The sequence below is a fragment of the Hermetia illucens genome, chromosome 2, assembly GCF_905115235.1.
Source record: "Hermetia illucens chromosome 2, iHerIll2.2.curated.20191125, whole genome shotgun sequence".
In the NCBI taxonomy this organism is placed as follows: Eukaryota; Metazoa; Arthropoda; class Insecta; order Diptera; family Stratiomyidae; genus Hermetia; species Hermetia illucens.
The window spans coordinates 162,481,797-162,503,839 of NC_051850.1; the positions used below are offsets into that span (position 1 = coordinate 162,481,797).

The 22,043-nt window shown below is 41.7% G+C and overlaps 2 protein-coding genes across 2 annotated transcripts in view; both read left to right on the forward strand.

Annotated features, from left to right (window-relative positions):
- Nucleotides 1–12,387, forward strand: part of LOC119647431 (triple functional domain protein) — a 120,044-nt gene extending 107,657 nt beyond the window's left edge. The window contains exons 16-21 of the mRNA XM_038048339.1: nt 2,813–2,925; nt 2,990–3,103; nt 3,169–3,358; nt 3,426–3,563; nt 3,627–3,896; nt 10,066–12,387. Coding sequence (XP_037904267.1) covers nt 2,813–2,925; nt 2,990–3,103; nt 3,169–3,358; nt 3,426–3,563; nt 3,627–3,896; nt 10,066–10,314 — 1,074 coding nt within the window. The 3' untranslated portion in view covers nt 10,315–12,387. The remainder of the gene's footprint in view (nt 1–2,812; nt 2,926–2,989; nt 3,104–3,168; nt 3,359–3,425; nt 3,564–3,626; nt 3,897–10,065) is intronic.
- Nucleotides 12,388–18,069: 5,682 nt separating this feature from the next.
- LOC119649865 (all trans-polyprenyl-diphosphate synthase PDSS2) lies at nt 18,070–20,321 on the forward strand. The gene is made up of 4 exons (XM_038052236.1): nt 18,070–18,768; nt 18,837–19,026; nt 19,206–19,740; nt 19,804–20,321. Exons 1-4 carry the CDS (start codon nt 18,449–18,451, stop codon nt 20,073–20,075), a joined length of 1,317 nt encoding a protein of 438 aa, XP_037908164.1. The 5' UTR covers nt 18,070–18,448; the 3' UTR covers nt 20,076–20,321.
- The last annotated feature ends 1,722 nt before the right edge of the window (nt 20,322–22,043 follow it).

The window sequence follows — 22,043 nt, forward strand, 5'->3', positions numbered from 1 at the left end:
ACGTATTTTTACTCCTCATTAGCGGATAGCAGTGGTCTAATTTTCTCTTAGTTGGAATCTCGTGGAGAATCCCCCATCTGGGGCTATTCACTTTTTTTGCGGACAACAACCTGTTTCGTTTCTATGGAAATAATATTGTTTCTTTGGATTTATACTTTCTTAAAATCGATTCAGTTTTGTCCTTCTGAACACAATGATCACGTCGCACAAAAACAAAAGGGAGGTTATTATATGATGGATTATTACAAGGACAAAATGACGTCCACCGAGGCTGCCCGGTAAATAGAGGTATCACTGTATCTTGTATTTTACATCATCACTGGGAAGTGCTTTCACCATTTATTTTTGTTTATTGAACGCTCGACTTTTCCCCGTGATTATTGGTTGCAGCTTTTCTAAAAGGCAAATTTTTATAAAATAAAAATAAATAATCTAATAAAACTGAATAAGGCTTAAATAAAAATAGAACTAAATTAAAATGAAAGATGCAATAAAGTAAACAACAAAATGAAATTCTCCTTTAAGAGCTTTTAGGTCCATGTAAGTGCTGCCTTACGAAAAGTTGTTATCGCAAAACAATTAGACTCCGAGGATACAAATGGCTTATTTTGCACCTTTAGCCAGCACATACAAATGCTTGGTAGATTACATTGCCGAAAACTCACTGAAGGGAACATCGATATGGATATTTCTCGATTGCTCGAGGTCATTGGTTTCGCAAAGTCATGGTCCACTGGCAGTTTCGTCACCGCTTAAAAGATATGTCTTTATTCTCTAACATAGTGACAGACTGCCCATATTTAGTGTAGATTTCACGTTTAACGTATCTCACTGGGTTGGTTGTTGTCCACTTTGGTCGGTAGGTGGGCGTACCCAAATTTATTTTCTAAGAAATTGTCCATGGGGCAAATTCATGAAGACTGGTTGTATGGGAAATCGCCTCTTCTCTCTTCTCAAAACTATTCTAGTTAAAAATGATTGGCATAGTGCGTCTATAATTTTCACTATTCCCATTTATCGCTTTTTCAACGAAGAGTCTGCGCAATCTCTGTCTGTAGAGAATGTTCTCAAATTCGCCAAAGCCTGCGGACGCCGTAAGCGGGAGGCCATTGAAAAGGCGATCTCCGGGTGCTTGGAATTGCGGCTCCCCCACTAAACTAAACTAACTTTATCGCTCCTTCTCGTTATCCAAAAGTAAATAAGGTCCGACATTTTTGTCTGTCGATGAGGCGCATCAGATAATTATTTTTGGATTACGTGAAGGTCGTCATTACTTCATCATCATCATCAGCGGCGCAACAACCGGTATCCGGTCTAGGCCTGCCTTAATAAGGAACTCCAGACATCCCGGTTTTGCGCCGAGGTCCACCAATTCGATATCCCTAAAAGCTGTCTGGCGTCCTGACCTACGCCATCGCTCCATCTTAGGCAGGGTCTGCATCGTCTTCTTTTTCTACCATAGATATTGCCCTTATAGACTTTCCGGGCTGGATCATCCTCATCCATACGGATTAAGTGACCCGCCCATCGCCACCTATCGAGCCGGATTTTATCCACAACGGGACGGTCATGGTATCGCTCATAGTTTTCATTGTGTAGGCTACGGAATCGTCCATCCTCATGTAGGGGACCAAAAATTACAAAAATTCTTCGGAGGATTCTTCTCTCGAACGCGGCCGAGAGTTCGCAATTTTTCTTGCTAAGAACCCAAGTTTCCGACGAATACATGAGGATTGGCAAGATCATAGTCTTGTACAGTAAGAGCTTTGACCCTATGGGGAGACGTTTCGAGCGGAACAGTCTTTGTAAGCTGAAATAGGCTCTGTTGGCTGACAACAACCGTGCGCGGATTTCATCATCGTAGTTGTTATCGGTTGTGATTTTCGACCCTAGATAGGAGAAATTGTCAACTGTCTCAAAGTTGTATTCTCCTATCCTTATTCTTCTTCGTGTTTGTGTTTGACCAGTGCAGTTTGATGTTGTTGGTTGATTCGTCTTCGGAGCTGACGTTGCCACCATATATTTTGTCTTGCCTTCATTGGTGTGCAACCCAAGATCTCGCGCCGCCTGCTCGATCTGGATGAAGGCAGTTTGCACGTCTCGGGTGGTTCTTCCCATGATGTCGATATCGTCAGCATAGGCCAGTAGTTGGGTGGACTTGAAGAGGATCGTACCTCTTGCATTTACCTCGGCATCACGGATCACTTTCTCGAGGGCCAGGTTAAAGAGGACGCATGATAGGGCATCCCCTTGTCGTAGACCCTTGTTGATGTCGAATGGTCTTGAGAGTGATCCTACTGCTTTTATCTGGCCTCGCACATTGGTCAGGGTCAGCCTAGTCAGTCTTATTAATTTCGTCGGGATACCGATTTCTCTCATGGTCGTGTACAGTTTCACCCTGGCCATGCTATCATAGGCGGCTTTAAAGTCGATGAACAGATGGTGCAACTGTTGTCCAAATTCCAACAGTTTTTCCATCGCTTGCCGCAGAGTGAAAATCTGATCATTACTTCGGGGGCGAATAATGTTTGCGTGTATCCTACCAGCTTCTTTGGAGATTCAAATCATATCCCTCACTTTACTTATCCTATTTACACCTTCCTCTATAAAGTCAATTATGATATCACATCGAATCTGTGTCAAATGAAGGAAATGGATACAGCCACATTTTTGGATGCTGTGGACATGGTTGGTTATTACACTTTCGTTAGATTTCATTCATTGTCAAGAGAAGAATAAACAACTCCTGAGATTTAAAAAATACACTTCCATGGTATTTATGCATATTTATATATTACTTTTCTATCCTTAGAACAATTCCGAAAGTCATGTTAAGTCCGCATTGAGAAAAAGGATGTGTGCTCTTAAGGAACTTGTGACGACTGAAGAAAATTATATTCAAGACTTATCAGAAATTGTTAACGGGTGAGTAGGATATATCCGCATTCTAACATTCAGAAAAAAATATATTGTAAAAAAATACTCACAGATATATAGCGGAAATGAGAAATCCCAAGAGTGATATAATTTTACCAGAGGAGCTCAAATCAATGGAACGAATGATATTCAGTAATATAGAAGCTATTTATGAATGGCATCGAGAGTGAGTTGTCTAAATGATCTGAAATGTATTACGATTAATAATGCGAATTGTATTTTAATTTGCAGCCAATTTTACGAAGCCTTGCAAACGTGTTCACAAGATCCTTCTAAGCTTGGTCGTATGATGAAGCGATATGATCGGAAGCTAGAAATGTATTATCTCTACTGCAAAAATAAACCACAATCGGATCATATAGTCTCAAAGTATATAACATATTTTGATCAGATACGACAAAAACTTAGACATAGATTAGATGTAAGTATGGGAGCTCACGACTTAGTTATTTTCAGTGCAGAGTTTCATCCCCCTTTTCCAATTGCAGCTAAATGACCTGTTAATTAAGCCAGTGCAAAGAATTACAAAGTACAAACTGCTGTTCGAGGAAATCACAAATCAAACTAGGCGAGCGGGGTTGGTGGATGAGGTGCCGAGCATTGCAGAAGCCTCAAGAGTTATGAATGTAAGTTGTTGCATAGCAAAGGTACCTAAATTTTTGATAAACATTATCATATTATGTTCGCAGACTGTTTGTAAAACCGCTAACGAAATGATGGTGATTAGTCGGTTACAAAAGTATAAAGGAAATATAACGGCACAAGGGAGACTTCTGTTGCATGGTCAACTCATGTGCATAGAATCAGTAAATCATTCCGATCGAGCGAGTGTGGTGCAAACTCAAAAACCACGCGAACTACAACTATTCCTCTTCGAACAAAGCATAATATTCGCTGATGTTGTTGGAAAGAAAAATCAATTTTCTAGCCCGCTTTATGACTATCGCTCTCATATACAGGTAAGTGGAAAATTTCTATGAATTCTACATACTAACTGTTTGTAAACGCGAGACGTTTTGGTGGTTTTCATAGCTATAAGATTCTGATTTAGCAATTTTAACCTTTCCTTATAAATTAAGAAAAAATTATTTTTTTGTTTTGTTCTTGAAAGAAGGGCCTTCTGAAAACCTTGCCTACACTGCACACTACTATATAAGATTTGATCGATAAAGTAACGAGAAAGTGGTAAATATTGGAAATTCGACCATCTAATACCAGTAAGACCCCGTTTAAGAACAGCATATTTGTCGATGAAAAATTGGAATCAACAACTAATAGATATTTGCCGTGTAAAACGCCATAATCCTGTACGCATTTGCACGTGGCCCAAAAGCACTCGCGATTGGGTCTTGTTACAGGAGTCAAAAGCAGATTTCCGCCTGGCGAACCTGTCGACGCGCTCATTCCCCTTTAACTTCCTATGACTGTGAACCCAGAGGAGAATGATTTTGAGTTGGCCACCCGGGCTATGCATCGCGTCCCTACACTGCCCCATAAGTCTAGAAGATATTATCGCTGAGTAAAAAGCCTTAACGGCCACTTAGCTTTCAGTGAGCATGACTGTTACCCTTGCGAGCTCGGATTATGCGTGTGCTATCGACAGTACATCTGTTTGGAATACAATGGCGAATGCCTGAAAACCCTACATACTTCGCCTAGAGCATCGATGGTCCATGGGAGGAGATACAGGAGTACATTGAGGATATCAACCGGGCAAAAACCCGAGTAGTACTTGCACACGCGGTTCTTTCTTCATTTCTTTATGAAGGTCCTTTTGCAGTTGTAATAGGATAAACAGGCCTTCTGAACCCTTAGTTTTGTGTACCACTGTACCAGTTTTTCCCACTTAGCCACTGTAGATGGTAAATATCAGCTCCGTTTTGGTTGGATTTACGAAGAGTCCGCATCCGCAGCCCATATCTTTTTGAATGCGCTCTCCATTTTATTCCAGTCACAACGGAGAAAAACATCCCTGACACGAATATCACCAGGCCATCGACATACACCATACCGCCATCGCAATCAACCAGAGTATCTGAGGGATGAGCCCACCCTGAGGCGATCCTCCGCTCACAACTCTGGTCATGTGGTTGCCTCATAGATCTTAGCATAGATACTATCGAATGCGTGAGACACTCCTGCAATCCTGATGTAGTTGGAGCGTCTTTGATGGATTTGGTACCCACGTTGTTGAATGCTTTCTTTACTTGGGTATATTGCATATAGTCTAGCGACCCGCAAACCGTGCTAATTAACTCAAAAAGAACAATTACTGTGGATTTATCTTTAAAATAGGCATGTTGAGATTTGCAAGAAGGCGACTTCTCCATGATACAGCTCTGACAAATCTATATAAGCGACGGCACAATCCTGTCTTCTGGAGTGTGATTGACAGAATAACGTCTCGGAGAAACTATTTATAGTCCAGCTGATTTTCTCCTCGGTAATTACCCCCAAGCAAGGTACTGACTCACAGTCCCCCATATTGGCGGTGGAGGGCGTATTGACCATCGTCTTCAAGGTCTCGCCAGAAGATTCCGTCCAGGAGTTTTCCGACTTTTAAGGAAATATTGGCCAGAATCTTGCTGAATCGCGCAGACTCATTGGTGTTCTGACAATAGTCCAACCGCTTCCTGGCAGTCTTGATGTATGGCTGCCAGTACTTGTGCCAGTAGCAGGACAGATCTTCATTCCACCGCGTCGGAAATTTTTTTTTGCTGTATTTTGCAGCGCACGAGACTTTAAAAGCTGTTTCGAATGTCTCTTCCAAAACCTCGATATTTGCCTTCAATTCGTTTGTCGTGCCAATGTCACCACTTCACCAAACTTCGCCCAGTCGATCTTTCTGGGGTTTCTACCTCTACAAAGAAATGGAAAATATTTAACTGTGATTTAAGAAGGATCTCTGATTTGACATTTTCCAATTCTCCATCTCGACATTGTTGGTTAGTAGAGTCAATCAAGGGCCATATCATATCAAGGCATATCAAGGGCCTCCACTCATCCATCACAGTTCTCCGAGCTGCGGAAATGGAAGGTTGGTGCACTACCTCTGTTACATACCGATAGATCATCTGATTTCCGAACTATTCCAAAGCGTATGTCTCTTAGTGGTGCCGCAGCCTATCAACAAGTTGCGCTGTGGAATAAATAGTAATATTTACTTTGGAGTCCTTTGATGACTTGGTCTCCTCCGATCCAGGCCCAGGAAAAGGCTAGCCATTCACCAGAGGTTCCTACTTCTTGCTAATCACCCGTCGTCTATGAAGATCCATGCGATTTGGAGACAAAAGCATTGTACGAGCTTGTACTTCGGGAACCTGATGCGAGCCGATCGTATAGGACAATCTTGAGATTTACGTCTTCCCAGGTGTCGTTGATTTAAGTGGCTCACGAATCATGAAAGTTCCTAGAGAATTGACATGAAACCTTTGGATCATTTGGGAAAAATCAACGAAGGGGATACATCCCCCTGTTGCCCTTGCCGAAAATGCTCCATTATCATCTCTAATAGTCTGGCCCCAACGCTGGTCTCCATCTCCGGCGCCAGTTTGCTGCTAGCGGAATTACCATCCGCCAACGCCATCCGTAACTGACTTCTGCTTCGTCTGCCGTCCGATGCTACTTTGCTGTCTGTAAAGGTTACTTGGTGTCCAGCCCTTACACACTCTGCTCCTCTTGTTTTCTTATTTGATCTCATTCTACAATCAATTGATAATTTTCGCTTTCTGTGGGTTTTCTAGGCGTTGATGTTGTATTCCTTGACATTCGCCTGGTATTTAGTGAAGTTCTTTTTATTTCTCTCGTCGACAGTACCGGCCTCTTTATTCTTCCCAATATTGCTCAGAATATGGACGGGATTTTGGTATTGGACCTTGAGCAGGACCCCAGCGGATATCCGCTTCTTTACTGGCTCCCCGTAGATAATATTCTTGCCAGCTCTTCTTCCTTGAGGAACCCCCGACATCGACAGTTCCGGAGTAGCAGCACTGTGGTTGGTATTTGCTACGTTCAGTTCGATGACTGGCTGGAGATTCTTAGTCCGGCCATCAGGGTTAAGTATACTAGAAACTCTTAGCGACAGCAAGAAAAATCCAAATACCCCTCCAGTTACCACACACACCACTAGTACCCTTCTTCGGAACCTTAACGATCATCCCTGTTTTCACTAATTGGAAAAGGTTTCAGATTCTCAGGATTCACTAATAAGTGAGAGAATGCAGGAGCTGCATGGCAAAGGTCCGTAAATAGACCGTCAAAGCTCGCTTAAAAGCATTGATGCCACAGGGAATTCTGCTTCTTTTTGGAGAGGCAGTCCGTATCCGCCTGTTGAAATTACAAATCATTTCGTTCACAAAAAGTCGGTCTCCACTGGATGTTATATTCGGAATTGTGGTGAAGTACTTCTTCCAACTTTCCAGCTCCTCATCATCATGGAAAAAAGCCTACCCTTAACGTCCTTCGCAAGCCTATCGAAGAACGTACGGACATCCGCAAGCTTTTTCGTAATGCGGTATACAGTGGCGAAATCGTTACTATTTGTGGCAGTATCTGCTTCCCTGCAATGGTCAAATTCCTTTTGTCATAATGCACACTAATTTTCATTTCTACTTTTGTTAATTTTGTTCAATGGAGAAAACAGTAGCTGAAAACACTCAAGCTTTTTGTTGGGTCCAGGTTTTTCCTTCAAGAAAACCTTACCGAGGCTCTTCATCTGAGATCTAAGGAGGGCGGGCAGTTATGAATTGCAGGGCCATCTCCTCCTCCTTCACATTTACTGCATATGGCCGAGATCACCAGTCTATTTTTTTCATGTGGTAGTTTAAAGAGTAGGGTTCCGTTAGAAGCCCGACTAGAGAGTTCACTTTCCATTTTTTCATGGACAACAAGAATGCCGCTCTAGCGGCCCCCGGTTCTTTCGCAATGACTTTCGCCTGCCGACTGAGATTCACATATTCGACTGCGTGAATATTTGAGTAGACTTGTCAGTGGATAACCGGATGCTCTGTGAGCTAATCTGCCAAATTGCTTATCATTAACGATGTTCGAATGACCTGGCCCCCATATCAGGAATGTTTCGTTCAGTCGGCCAAGTTTTAGAACCAACTGTTGGTAACTGCACACCAACTGACTTCATACATTGTTACTATTTAGTGTTGATAACGCTACCGGATCCTCGAAAAAGACTCAAACGGTGCTTTCACGTTAGCTTGGAGTCAACATGTACTCCTAACTATTTGAATGTTTTACGATCGTATACTTATACATAGTATAGCCATAAGTTCTGTCAGTCGATGCGTATAGCGAGAAATGTTAGGCCACCGAAACTGGTGACACTGCGCATAGAGAGTACCTAACCATACCCACTTCCGTCAGACTTTCAAGTTACGAAGGTCAGTAGCCCGTGAATGACGAAGGAACGATGAAGTTCGGTAACTACGAAAAAAGAATCGCGATTATTACGTTGCACCAATGTGGAAATACGCCGAAAAAGATTCATAGTTTGATAAAAAAGCTGCAGGTAAACGAACGATTCGTTTTTAGGACATTATCTCGATACCGCGAAACAGATCATGTGGTTGACAGGCCGCGAGAGGGGCGCCCGCGCTCCGTACTTCGCCCGAATGTCGTGCATGCTGTGCGTGAGCGTGTTCGTCGCAATCCTCTCCGTAAGTAGAAATGAATGACGGCGGAAATAGGCGTTTCAACTCGAAATATGGGTCGTATTTTACGAGAGACCGAGATCTGTCTCGGTGCGTACCGGCGGTGCGTTAGCCATATGTTATCGCCAAAACTGAAGGAAATTCGGCGAACTCGGCGTGGTGCTCTTCTGCAACAATTTCCCGGTAAAAAATATCGCAAAATTCTATTTTCTGATGAAAAAGTTTTTACAATCGAGGAAAAATTTAACCGACAAAATGATCGAGTATCTGCTCACAATTGTTGTGTAGCCAAAGAAAATGCTCCGTGAGCCCAACGTCGTCACCATCCGACTTCTGTCATGGTATGGTGGAACGTCCCATATCACGGAGTAACTGATATTCATTTCTGCGAGGCCGACATCAAAACCAATGCGAGCGTGTACGAAAAGATGTTAGAGGATGTAGTCAAGTCATTGAGTGAATCTCTATTCGCTGAAAAGCCGTGGTGCTTCCAGCAGGACTCGGCCCCCACTCACAAAGCCAAGATAATTCAGCAGTGGTTAGCGACGCATGTTCCTGACTTCATAACCGCGGATGAATGGGCCTCAGGCAGCCCAAATTTGAATCCTCTGAACTATAGCATTGGAGCTACGTTAGAGGAGACTGCCTGCGATCGAACTTACACCGATTTGGAGAGTTTGAAGGCCAGTATCGTGCATGCCGCTCCATATCGTGCGTGAAGTCATCAATGAATGGCCTCACAGCCTTAGGGCCCGTATAACTGCTAGCGGCGGCCATTTTGAATAAATTTTATTTCGTTTGAAAGCTCTATGTTTCCCTTTTCAAATGGTGTACTTTTTGAGTGATTTAGTTTAATACTTCGTGAGAATAAAGATTTGTATCACTGACAGAACTTATGGCTAGACTATGTAAGCTTTCTGCCCGCAGGGAATCGAAGTATCGATTACCAGAAACCATAATAGAAGAGAGAGCACCTAAAACATCCTGCCTCAATAGACTTCGGTCCGACTAATATTAAGATATCTAGCATGTGAAGGACTTAATTGATTAATAGCGGAACACTCGGGTTCCCTAGAGGTTCTTCCTTTAAAAGGGTTTTCATTGCGATAAGGTAGCCAATCATCGAGGAAGTCTGGTCCTCACCCCGACTCGATGGTAGTCTAAAACAGAGGCAATGACACTTGATGGTAGCTCGGTGCTCATTAATTTTCTGGGGCGCGATTTTTGAAGTTTGCATCATTTGCGCAACAAGAAAATCTTCCCACTGTTGGACGATCTCTCATTATTTTATCGATAAAATTTTATATAGTGTTGATAAGGGTTTAAGAAAGTCCTTCTAGAATAAGCAAAAGGAAAGTTGAAACCAGCTAAATCAGAAATGGCTCTGTAGTTATGAAACGCACCATAGCTTTCCTAGTTATGAACGAGAGTAAATTTTAAACCGCAATATCATTCCACTTTTCAGGTTAACAAAATGGCTCTTGAAGATCTTAAAAATAATCGCTTTCTGCTGAAATCCACTGATCCACAACGATCTGAATCCGTTAGCTATATATGTTGGGGTGCAACAGTAGAACAAACTCAGGAATGGCTTCAAACAATCCACAATATGTTACAGTCGCAGCTCGACTTCATGAATGCAATTCAAAGTCCGATTGCATACCAACGAGACTTGAAAGAGGACTACGAAGAGAGGACCATAATGAAAAAGTAAACTTCTTCCTGTATATAGAAGGTGTAAATGATAGCCACGCAAGTAGATATACGAACGGGTTTGAAGTGAAAAAAAGTGAATAGCGAGAAGCTTGAGGATGTTAAATTTTTCTAACAGTATGAAAACAAACAGTGTCCTAGGATTTATTACAAATAATTTGTATGTGATTTCAAAGTGAAGAATTAACATTTTTTTTTTTAAAAATCAGTTTACATAGATTTTTTTTTTATTTTCACATTAAATTATAGTTCATTTAGAATAACCATTGGCAAGAATATTTATATTAAATTTTTTGAACAATAGCATTTGTATTTTTTTTATACCAAAGTAGTATTTTGGGTTTCGTGAACTTATTGTTCAGCACTATTTGTGTAAAAGTTGAGAGAATCAGAGCAGGTTTAGTTTCATTTTTAGGTTTTATGTTTTCAGTTCACCAATCGGAAATTGATATATTGCGAAAGCCATGATAGAAACGACCAAATGCAAATCTTCGTTAATTTCACCATTTATTGTTTTTGAGTTCCGAGCACCCAGAAAAAATTAAAAAGAGACGTGACTTTTACCACTCTCGCCATAAAATGAGATTTTTATTATGCACATTCAAGGAAAATTCAACTTTATTTCAAGAGCAACTATGTAATTTAAGTTGTTTTATTCATCGATGAAATGTCCCTTTTTGAGTTTTTTATGTCGACGGAACTTGCAAGGCGTGGAATCAAAGCAGTAGGTTCGCATACACAAAGAGCTTCTATCGGTAATATACGATTTACTCAAGAAAGAAAAGCGAGAAGTCTGAAAAGCGCAAATCTTATTCAGTGCAGAGGAGAAACTCCGTCCAAATATCCGAAAATCGTATTGATTTGACAATGGGATTCATTTTTGTACGTGTTGAGATTAATTTTATTGAGGAAATTACATTTCATATTCTAACTTTGAATATTAAATTAATTGAGGATGAGCAATTCGAGTTGGGAAAATTGTTGACAAAAGCGCATAAACTAAAACAAGAGTTGCCTAAAACAGTGAGTTCGGTATGATACCACAGAGGAGGCTTTTATTCGGGTTCACCCACTGTATATAAAATCAAATGTTATATCGTTGAAACTTGTTATAATGATTTTACATTTTCTTCTTGAATACAGCTCATGATAACGAACATTTTCACGTTTTCGGAAAAAGACAGAAAGTCTGGGATTACAGTTCGTTTGTAGATTTTAAAGGCAATTGAACAGCAAATATTTTGAAGTCAGGTTCTTGAAGCACCCCCTTTCGATCCAATAGCAGCACCGTTTAAACAACAATTTCCGTTCTATGCTTATCGCTTTACACTTTCGCTGCCCTGTTGCCCCAAAACAGGAGATCCTCTACTAACATACACATTTCATATGCGCAAGTCTTCGAGCTATAAACCGAATTGTTTGAACCGCATTAAGGACTTATCACGCAAATCATTCATCAGGAGATAGTGAAGTAAACTCATGTATAATTTAAAACCTTCATCACTGTAGCATGCATTCATGAAAATGAGAATCACCCATAATAATGTAAAATAGAGATAAAGATCGTTTCAAATTGATGAAAAGTGAAAACACAAGTAAATCTGTAATTGTGATTATAGTTTATTATAAATTAGCTTGCAGCTGTATTTTTGCATAATTTTGAAATAGCAACAAACAAAGATGAAATAAAATTAGAAAATTGAAGAGTTATTGAAACTAATAAATACCTATGAACAAAGTCTAAAAATATCTGAATATTTCATGCACAGATTTTACTAAGGAAATATTTATTGTAGCATACTATCGCAATTATTGAGATGATTATGATGTGTGACTGACAATGAAAGGATGTGATGCTTAATCCACGGAATATATATATATAATCCGACACAAATGTGTGATTAGCAACAATCTTTTGTCGCATGTAATGTACATAATTTGAGAAACGAGCAACAATACTGAGATACTCACGCAAAAATAGTGAATTTAAGAAAGAACTAAATCAAATGTAAAAAACAATAAAGAATGTGGTTATGAAAGGTAACAATGGAATAAAGATCACCTTTATAATACATATGAGTTGGTTACAGTTGTTGATTTTTTGTCTCCCTAGAGATATAGAATGGAGCTTTGTAAAGGCCCACACTCCCAACGATCGTCTTTCAGTATTTTAATTTTAAAATGTTCACTCACTCACCTTCAACTCATCATCATCATCATCAACGGCGCAACAACCGGTAGGCGGTCTAGGCCTGCCGTAATAAGGAACTGCAGACATCCCGGTTTTGCGCCGAGGTCCATCAATTCGATATCCCTAAAAGCTGTCTGGCGTCCTGACCAACGCCATCGCTCTATCTTAGGCAGGGTCTGCCTCGTCTTCTTTTTCTACCATAGATATTGCCCTTATAGACTTTCCGGGCTGGATCATCCTCATCCATATGGATTAAGTGACCCGCTCACCGTAACCTATTGAGCCGGATTTTATCCACAACGGGACGGTCATGATATCGCTCATAGATTTCGTCATTATGTAGGCTACGGAATCGTCCATCCTCATGTAGGGGACCAAAAATTACAAAAATTCTTCGGAGGATTCTTCTCTCGAACGCGGCCAAGAGTTCACAATTCTTTTTGCTAAGAACCCAAGTCTCCGAGGAATAAATGAGGACTGGCAAGATCATTGTCTTGTACAGTAAGAGCTTTGACGAGACGTTTCACCATAAAGGCGAAAAATCATATAGTTGCAACCGAAAATTCAAATATGGTATTAATAAGTTTATCCGTCATCTTTTTGTTGGTAGTCCCTCTTCTCGACCATAAATATATTTTGAGTTTATTTATTTAACGGACAGTAAACAGAGTAAACTCCAATTACTTATTGCCCTCAGGAGGAACTTAAAACTACTTAAATAAGTTAAAAGGACCAAGTTGTTGTGCGTTGTAACTTCGACAAAGCCTAGGAATCGGGGAATGGAGGTAGGCTTTGAGCTCTGTGAAGGGCACGTTGAAAAAGTCTGCATTGCGTGTATCATAAGGACGGCAGGTGATGTCATTCGAGGTGGAGCAGTTCAGCAGATCCGCGGAAAGTTTAAAAATGTGCATAAATCCAGATACGATCTACGCTGTTGTAGGAAGGGGCAGTTCAGAGCTAAGGAGGGTTGGATGGAGTCAAAATCAAAGGAGAAGCAAAATATAAAGTCGGACAATTTTACTGTTCGATTGGTGACTTCGAAGCGGAACTTGTCGAAAGTGACTCCGAGGTCTTGGGTGAAATTTAGGTATGATAAGGAATGTCCGTTAAGAACTCCGCCATGCTATTAATATAGTATGCTGGTCCCAAGCCCAGGTAAAAGAGGACGTTTGAGGCAACCTACTTTGTACTATCCTCAGTAAAACTAAAGTAAAATTCTGAGATCAGGGAAAAAGATAAATAGAATATAGTTGGAGTTATTCCACTATGCTAAATCCTACCTGATCTCTCTTGGTGACGGGTCCCGCGGCAGGCCAACCAAAAAGATACTTCCAATGTCGTTAGAAACAAGAAGATCGGATCGAGTAATAAGCCTCGGAAAAATGCTAGGGCCTCCACCTTGGTCGACGCGGCAGGACGAGCCTCGGTCCTATCGAAAAATGGACTAGGGTTCTTGACGCATGGATGGCGTCAGGAAGTAAGTAAGTTAGTCCGAACAAAACAAATACGCGTCTGCATGCTAAATATTGGCACCCCAACTGGCAACACCAAAGAACTCGCAATAGCCCTTCAGAAAAAGCGCATTAATATCTGCGCTCTGGCAAAAGCTGCGACATTGAACGCGAACGTGGTAAAAATGGTTATAAACTTCTCTATTTTAGTAGTCCACACACTCAATATGGTGTTGGCATTGTCATCTTAGAGGGTTTCCGTGACGCCATTAAAGAAGTCGAACGATTTGATGATCGGCTGATAAAGCTCACCATTATATCAGCTGATTGGACTATTCACTTCTTCACCGCATAAGCACCACAGACAGATGGACTTGATGCCGAGAAAGATGCTTTCTGGCAACTTCTCGATGAAAAGACTTGTCACGTGCCTGCTGGCGACTATATCATCATTGCCGGCGATCTTAATGGTCATGTGAGTGAAAAGGCAGACGGTAACAGGTGCCATGAGGGAAAGGGGTTTTAGAGTGCAATGAGGGTGGCGAGCGTATAATCGATTTTTGTACTTATGAATACATGGTTCATCAAAAGATTGTCTCATCTTCCTACATTTTATAGTGGGAACAGGAAAACGCAAATCGACTATATTCTCATAAGACGTAGACATTTTACCACCCCCACTGATTACAAAGTCGTTCCCTATGAGACCATCGCACCTCAACATCGGCCGTTGACTGCCGTCCTGTGAATTAAGCCACCGATAAAGGAGCGTGAGGAACGCACTGGCCTGCCGCACATTAAATGGTGGCGATTTTGTGAGAAGAAAAAAGAAATGATCTCACGCGATTACCAACCATTACGAATTTGGAAGAATCGTGGAACCAAATGAAAGACACAATCCACAAAGTGGCCTCTGCAACCCTCGGAGTCACTAAGCCAGATAAGCGGTACATCAACCAAGATAATTGACTTTGGAATGACAATATTGAAATTAAGGTCTGTGAAAAGAAACGCCTCTACCAAAAATTTCTCGACGATAAAAGACCGGCCAATTGGCAAATTTATAAGAATACCAACCGGGAAGCAAAGAACGCAGTCGCTGTCACCCGAGGGAACCATTACAAAAATCGTTACGATAAACTGAACACTCGGGATGGCGAGAAAGATCTGCATCGACTTGCTAAAAGCCGTAACGAACGTACACAGGATATCGAACACTTCTGTTGCGTTCATGACAAGAACGGTATTTTGTTTACCAACCGTCGAGCCGCAACAGATAGATGGCGAGAATACTTCGAGCAGATTTCAGCTGAAAAATTTGCTTATCCTCCACTTCCACTATCATTGCCGACATTTGGACCAGTTCAATCTGTTAGCGCAACTGAAGTCAAGGAGGCAATAAAACGAATGAAATCGGGGAAAGCCACAGGACCTGACGACATCGCATCTAAGCTCTGGATAGCGAAGAGCTGGGACCCAACACTGGCTCACTGAATTCTTTAATCGAGTTTTTCAGGAAGGAAGAACACCATCTGACTGGCAAGAAAGTACCACAGTTTCAATATGGAAAAAGGAAGGTAGTTCAGCAGAATGTTCAAATTATCATCCAATCCGCTTACTTTCCCATACCATGAAGATTTTTGAACGCATTCTTGACAACCGTATTCACGAAATCGTTGAAATAACCCTAAATCAAGCCGGATTTGTCAAAAACGGCGGAACTACTGACGCAATACACGCCCACACATTGCCCTCTTTACATTGCATTTCTGGATCTAGAGAAAGCGTTTGACTGTTTGCCACTCATCTGATATGCTTTACGACAACTCGTGCGCTGGGTTCAATTGTTCTACCACGATTCGAAGGTAAAGTTCGAAGTATGGCGGGTGTATCAAAACCGCTTCGTGTTTCTGTTGGTGTTCAGCAAGGAAGCGCGCTCTCATCACTCCTCTTTGTTCTTGTTATGGACACCGTCACAAGGGATATCCAACGTCCAGCGTCCTACACACTGTTTTATGCAGATGATGTTTTCCTTGCATCTGATAGCAAAAATGATCTCGAGCAACTTGTGCAAAAATGGAATGATCGCCTCATGCAACACGGTCTCAGATTGAATCTAAACAAAACTGAATGTTTGACGACCGATCCCCATGAAGCAGGCACAATCACTGTGAGCGGCAGTGATCTTCCCAGAACTGAGCGATTTAAATACCAAGGCTATCAGCCAATGGAAAACTGCGTTATGAAATTACTTCACGCATTAACGCAACCTCGCAATTCTCGGCAAGCGCACGATCGCCACTTTTGTGTATGGGGATGATGAGAGCCTCTTTCCACAAGCCGGGCAAATGATTCTCTTCAAGGCTTTTGTTGAAAATAAGAGATAGGGGAACAGAGATGGATTTGCCAGTTTTGAGCAAAAACAGGTTTGGAAGACCATCGTAGCCAGGTCCGACATTGGTATCAAGTTTGCCGATGAGGTACTCGACAAAGATAGAGGTAAGAAGGGGAAAGGTAAGCGATACGGAGCAGGCTACATCCACTATCGGGAAGGATTCAGAGGAAGGAGGGGGTACATAGACTGAGGAAAAATAGCGGCAGAGCAAATCACAAGGTATTTGGAGGGAGTTAACTGAGGAGCCAGATAATTTAATGGACAGAGGGGTTAACTAGGCAGGACAGCGGGAGTTGCGAATATGGGACCAGAAAGGTTTCAGGTTTCCGCGCTTTAGTGAATCTTCCCCACTGGTCAGATATTCGCTTCTAGATTTACGTATTAAGGATTTTTCAGAGGAACGTAGAGATTTGACAAAAAACTAAGTCAGCATAGTTTCTAGAAGACAGGAACTTCTTCCTCGCAGTCTGCTTTTGACCGTAGTTTTTTGTGAACTTCAGCGGTGAACTAGACGGGGTAAGAGCGTAAGCACTTAGGAATGGAGGGAACGTAACAAGGAAGAAGATCAGATAAAATGGTATAGAAAGTGTTGAGTGCTTGGTTACACGTAAATGGAGAGAGGAGGGGGACCCAGTTGATTGCCGCCAGAGCTTAGTTCAGACCTTCGAAAGTTGAGTTTAGACCTTACGAAAGTTGAACTTGGTAGGCTTGCGAGCGACAGGAGGGTAGAGTCGGGATATTTGAGACGGGACATGAAGGGATTGGGAAACGTAACGCACAGGAAGGTTAGAGAGGACAAGGTCAAGAGTACTATATAAGATCTGCATCTCTTTGGAATAATTTTTACCAATAAATCTCGACAAACTGCAGCGCAAACCTTTCTTGCTGACTGGCGTTATGCATCTGGGTCCGGAGATTTATATGCAAAGAACCTATTTATATACCAACTAACAACTAACCCTCCAAATAAGGCTTTGGCTAACAGTCTTCCTAGCTGACGGAGAAGTACCTCTGAACTTGCAGCTCCAAAGTCTCACCAAAAGACTCTGTCCAGGAGCTTTCGCCTTTTTAAGAAAGGACTCCTATATGCATTGGCCATAATTTTGCAGGTTCGTTGATGCTTTCAATGTTCAGACAATAGTCCAATCAGGGCCGATCCTTGGCAGTCTTGATAGCCGACTTGTACCTCTTCAGGCAGTCCTTGTATATGTAGTTAGCAATATTTTTGTTTGTAGTTGATGTTTAAGACCTCCCTAGTCACTTTCCTGAGGCTGGACAGATCTTCATTCCACCAGGTAGCTCCTGCATCTTACACCTATCGCAAAATTTATTTTTCGTGAGGTGTGCAGACCGTAAACGAGCGTCTTTATGTGCTTACGTTAGTGGTAGATTGCGTTGCATTTTTATCCCTTATAAATGCTTGGGTCTCTCTAAAAAAACGCTTGATGTTACTTATATTTCTATAGTTTTTAGGAGCATCTAAGACGGAACATAAAAATTTATTACTGCTTTTCTCCCTTGAAATATTATAGTTTCAGTTTCAATTATATAATAATGTGTGCACTAATTTTATTCTATCGAATATCTTTGTATAATTTAAGAAAATGTCGTTCATAATAAAATTTTCAAATTATTCGCGTATTATTCAACAGGTGGTTGTAGCGCGTATTAGAGCGAATTCCGAATTTTCCAGCATTGCCCAGTCAGTACGGGACTCCGAATCTCAATGTAAACAACGTTCGATAAAATGTCAAATCGGATGCGAGATGTTGATATCGTTTTTCCGTGTTTTTAAGCAAAAATTTGTGTACTGATTTGACCGGTGAATAGATTCCTTGAATACTAGACTTACTTCCCTGTAAAGGGAGCTGTCATCAACCCAAAGGGTTGCTAGCAGGAAAGTAGGTTAGGAATTTCACGAATGCCCCTCTTAGAGAAAGTTTGCACTCTGGACTGTTAGTGGGAGAAACTATTTGAATTTATTCATTCGCATCATACTAAGTGCGAACAGCCTCAGTCAAGTGTTGGTGTTCGTTCTTTCCCTTACGGTGGTTTATCGCTTCCTGTTCCCAAAATTAGAAAGTGAAATCGCTTAAAAATGTTGAGCAAATTAGCCTGGAAGGCATCCCGTCAGCTAAGTGTGAACCTTAATTCGAGGATTGCTCCCATCTTGGCCCCCTCGGCAACCCATCGTAGTCAAAGGGGAATTTGCACGACGCCCAAAGTCCAAGAACGCTTGGCAACAAAACAAGTACAGAAGCACGACTGGAACAGAGCCGTCAGCGAGGCAGAGAAAATCGTTGGCTATCCTACGTCCTTCTTGAGTCTGCGATGGTTACTGAGTGACGAGATTGCGAACGTTGCGCTGCATCTTAGAAAGTTGGTGGGGAGCAATCACCCGCTCCTAAAAACAGCGAAGTAAGTTTGTTTGAGTTGCTTCAGGTATTTACATTTTGCTGGTACTTAAAGTCGAATTGTGATGATAGGAACCTGCTGTACAATGGGAAGAACACCATGCAGGCATGGGGACTGATCGTGCTCCTGATATCGAAGGCGGCTGGCCATGCACCAACTATCCCCGACATGGAGCAAGACAAAAGTGCGGGCGTCTTACATTCGCAGCGAGCATTGGCAGAGGTCACGGAAATGATCCGGATTTCACACTTAGTTCATAGGGTAAGTGGTCCCAGCGACTAGTTAAAACGAAATATTCCTGATCGTCACAGAGTATGATAACAAAAGTTCAACCTCTCTTTCATTGGCGACGTTCCACAATTCTGGAATTAACCTCCTTGTGTAATCGTAATCATTCTTCTTCTTGTAACATTCGTGTCTTCTATCGTTCCTTACTTTAGAGCTTAGTTAACCTTCAGCGTGGAACTGAAGCGGAACGCGACACCTCAACATATGGTGATATGACGTTCGGTAACAAAATTGGTCTCCTGAGCGGCGATTACCTTCTGGGGCATTCTTGCGCTGAGCTGGCTGCCTTGCGTAACCAAGAATTGGTTGCGCTTATGTCATCTGCCGTGCGTGATTTTGCCGAATCAGAGTTTGTCGGTGATCGAGATGAGCAGAATAACCCGCTGCCATCGAAACCAGATCCCGAGAATCGAAACAAACGCGTGGAAGATGTTGACTTCAACGACGATAAAATTCTGGATCCCTACGATATTCAGAGTGTAATGGGAATTCCTGAGAAAGAATGGGAGCTTCGCCACATCCTTAGCGCGGGCAGTCTCCTTGGAAAAAGCTGCCAAGGAGCTCTCAAACTGGCTGGTCTGCCAAGCGATATTCAAAGGAGAGGATATTTGTTCGGTAAACATTTGTCCTTGGCGTGGCAAACTTGTATCGACATGGAACCATTTCAAAACCCATCGTCCTCGTATGGTATGTTCTGAGACTTCCTAAATCAATTGCTTCAATCACGAGTCTTTGCGAATGTACTTTCAGATGGCACCTTCAGTCTAGTGAGTGCGCCTGTCCTCTTCCATCTTGAGTACGATCCGAGTCTGTACGACGAGATTGAAAAGGGGAAAGTGTCTGTGGAGAACATTGACTACAAGAAAATCCACGCCGAAGTGTTGAGTGGGCCTGGACTCGAAAAAACGAAAGAACTGCAGAAAAAACACATAAGCGCAGCTATGAAGGTGCTCGATGAATTCCCAGAGAACGATGCACGCCAAGCATTGCAGAATATCATCCTCGCCATGCAGGATTTATGACACGGAACTTACTAACAGTTAAGCGAATCATAACAAAGGAATTTATTCCGTCCATTCGAGTAGATAGTTGAGAGCGTAAGAAGGAGGTCCCTGCATGACTACAGCGAAGGCTGTACAAGAATATTATTGCTTAAGTTGCGAGGCAAATAGAGGTTCGGGGTAGTTTCCATATTTTATTTACAAATAATCTTTTTATATATATACGTAGAATGTTGTTATGTTTGGAATATAGTTAAGAAAATCAATTTCCCGGTTTTATTGATAACTAACAGATTTTTGGACTTTTTCTTTTCAAAATATTCGTTTCTCATTGCTTTTTTAAAGCACGCAACAAAAAGACACCAAAAAAATAGAAAATATCAACCACCGGCGAAAAAATGGTCTGCGCTAACCTATGGTGCACTAACATGGTTGCTAAAGGTCCAAGAAAGGCAGGGTATCAAGCGAGGCGAGGCTTATAACGCACATGTTTCAGTTACTTGACACAGAATCACCAAAGTAATTACAAAATTGACCTCTGAGGTAGGCAATGATTTTACGTGAAATATTATTTCTATTTCAACTTCAAGACCACAATAATAAGGGGAGGGCTGTAATTATTAGAATGATAACCCTCTGTGGAACCAAATACTGTAGTCCACAGATGAATTTAAGACGAAAGGCGAAACCTAGCTGAAATTCATTGCTTTCTATTCAGAAACAAAATCAAATAAAAATAAAATAATAAACTAAAATAGCCGGTTCCAAGGCCGATTGTGAAAAGAGGACGGATGGATAGTTTCAGTCTGAATAGCTGTACGCCACCGCAACTTTTCAGGGGGAAGGTGACGAAAGCGCAAGAACTTTGTAGTCTTGCTGATTACTCACTGAGGAAGCTACCACCATCCCTGGCTTACCATAATATCGCACAAAAAGCCTGACGTGCTGTTAGTTGACAAGACGGGTCGTTCCGCGCATATGATTGATACTGCTATCCCCCATAATGTAACATTGAACAAAAATACGTGGAGAAGAGAGTGAACTGTTAGCCACTGTCTCGAAAAATCAAAGAAATTTGGCGACTCGAAATGGGGGTTGTAGTTCCCACAATATTGTCAGCTACAGATATGCTCGATATTCACCTACCACCACCAGAGACCCTGTACATTTTAAGTAGGGAGGATTGTCCGAATCTACATGCTAGGTAGAATCCGGTATCTGCCGACATTGTGACAACTCAAAAATAATAATCGTTGACCTGATAAATCCAATTAGATTTGGGGTTTGAAACGTGTTAGCGCACTTCATACAAGACCGTAACATCACACTATAGGACTATAGTGTACTATAGGCGGCAATTCGGTCAACATTGCGCTCGCTCGTGATTATTACCCTGATTGACTCAGGGACTCATTCATAACTGAGTCAATTAATATCTGACATCCAGTCTCGATACAAACCCCTCTGTCACTAGTGAAATTCGAGCCTCTTCCGTTTTGATAACCTATCCCTCTAACCACTAAACCATCGGGAAATTATCACCATGGATTCAGATTTTCTCTCTACAGTCTCTCTGATTTACACAGTTTACACAGTTTACGTATGAATTACCGTAGATTCAGTAAAGCTGAAAAGCTAAGCTTTAAGTAAAATTTTTGGACCAGTGAATCTCCGGGATATAAAATATGCGGAAAATTCGGGGTGAAAACTATGCGGCCCTCCCTTATACTCTTTAACTTTATTAATATTTCTATTCTAAGTCGCAGAAAGAAATTCAGGCTTGCGGAGAATCATCCCCTTTTCAATTTTTCTAATCAGACCTACCCTAGTTTAACATACCATAGCTTTCCAAGCGAAAGCGTATACAGTAAGTCTTTATGCCAGGGAGAATCTACGAAGGAAGTACAAACAGTCGGGTGAAAATCCTGAGAAACATGCGAGGTTGCGAGCTTAAAGGAATAGCCCATCGATGGAGGCATAGGATGAACG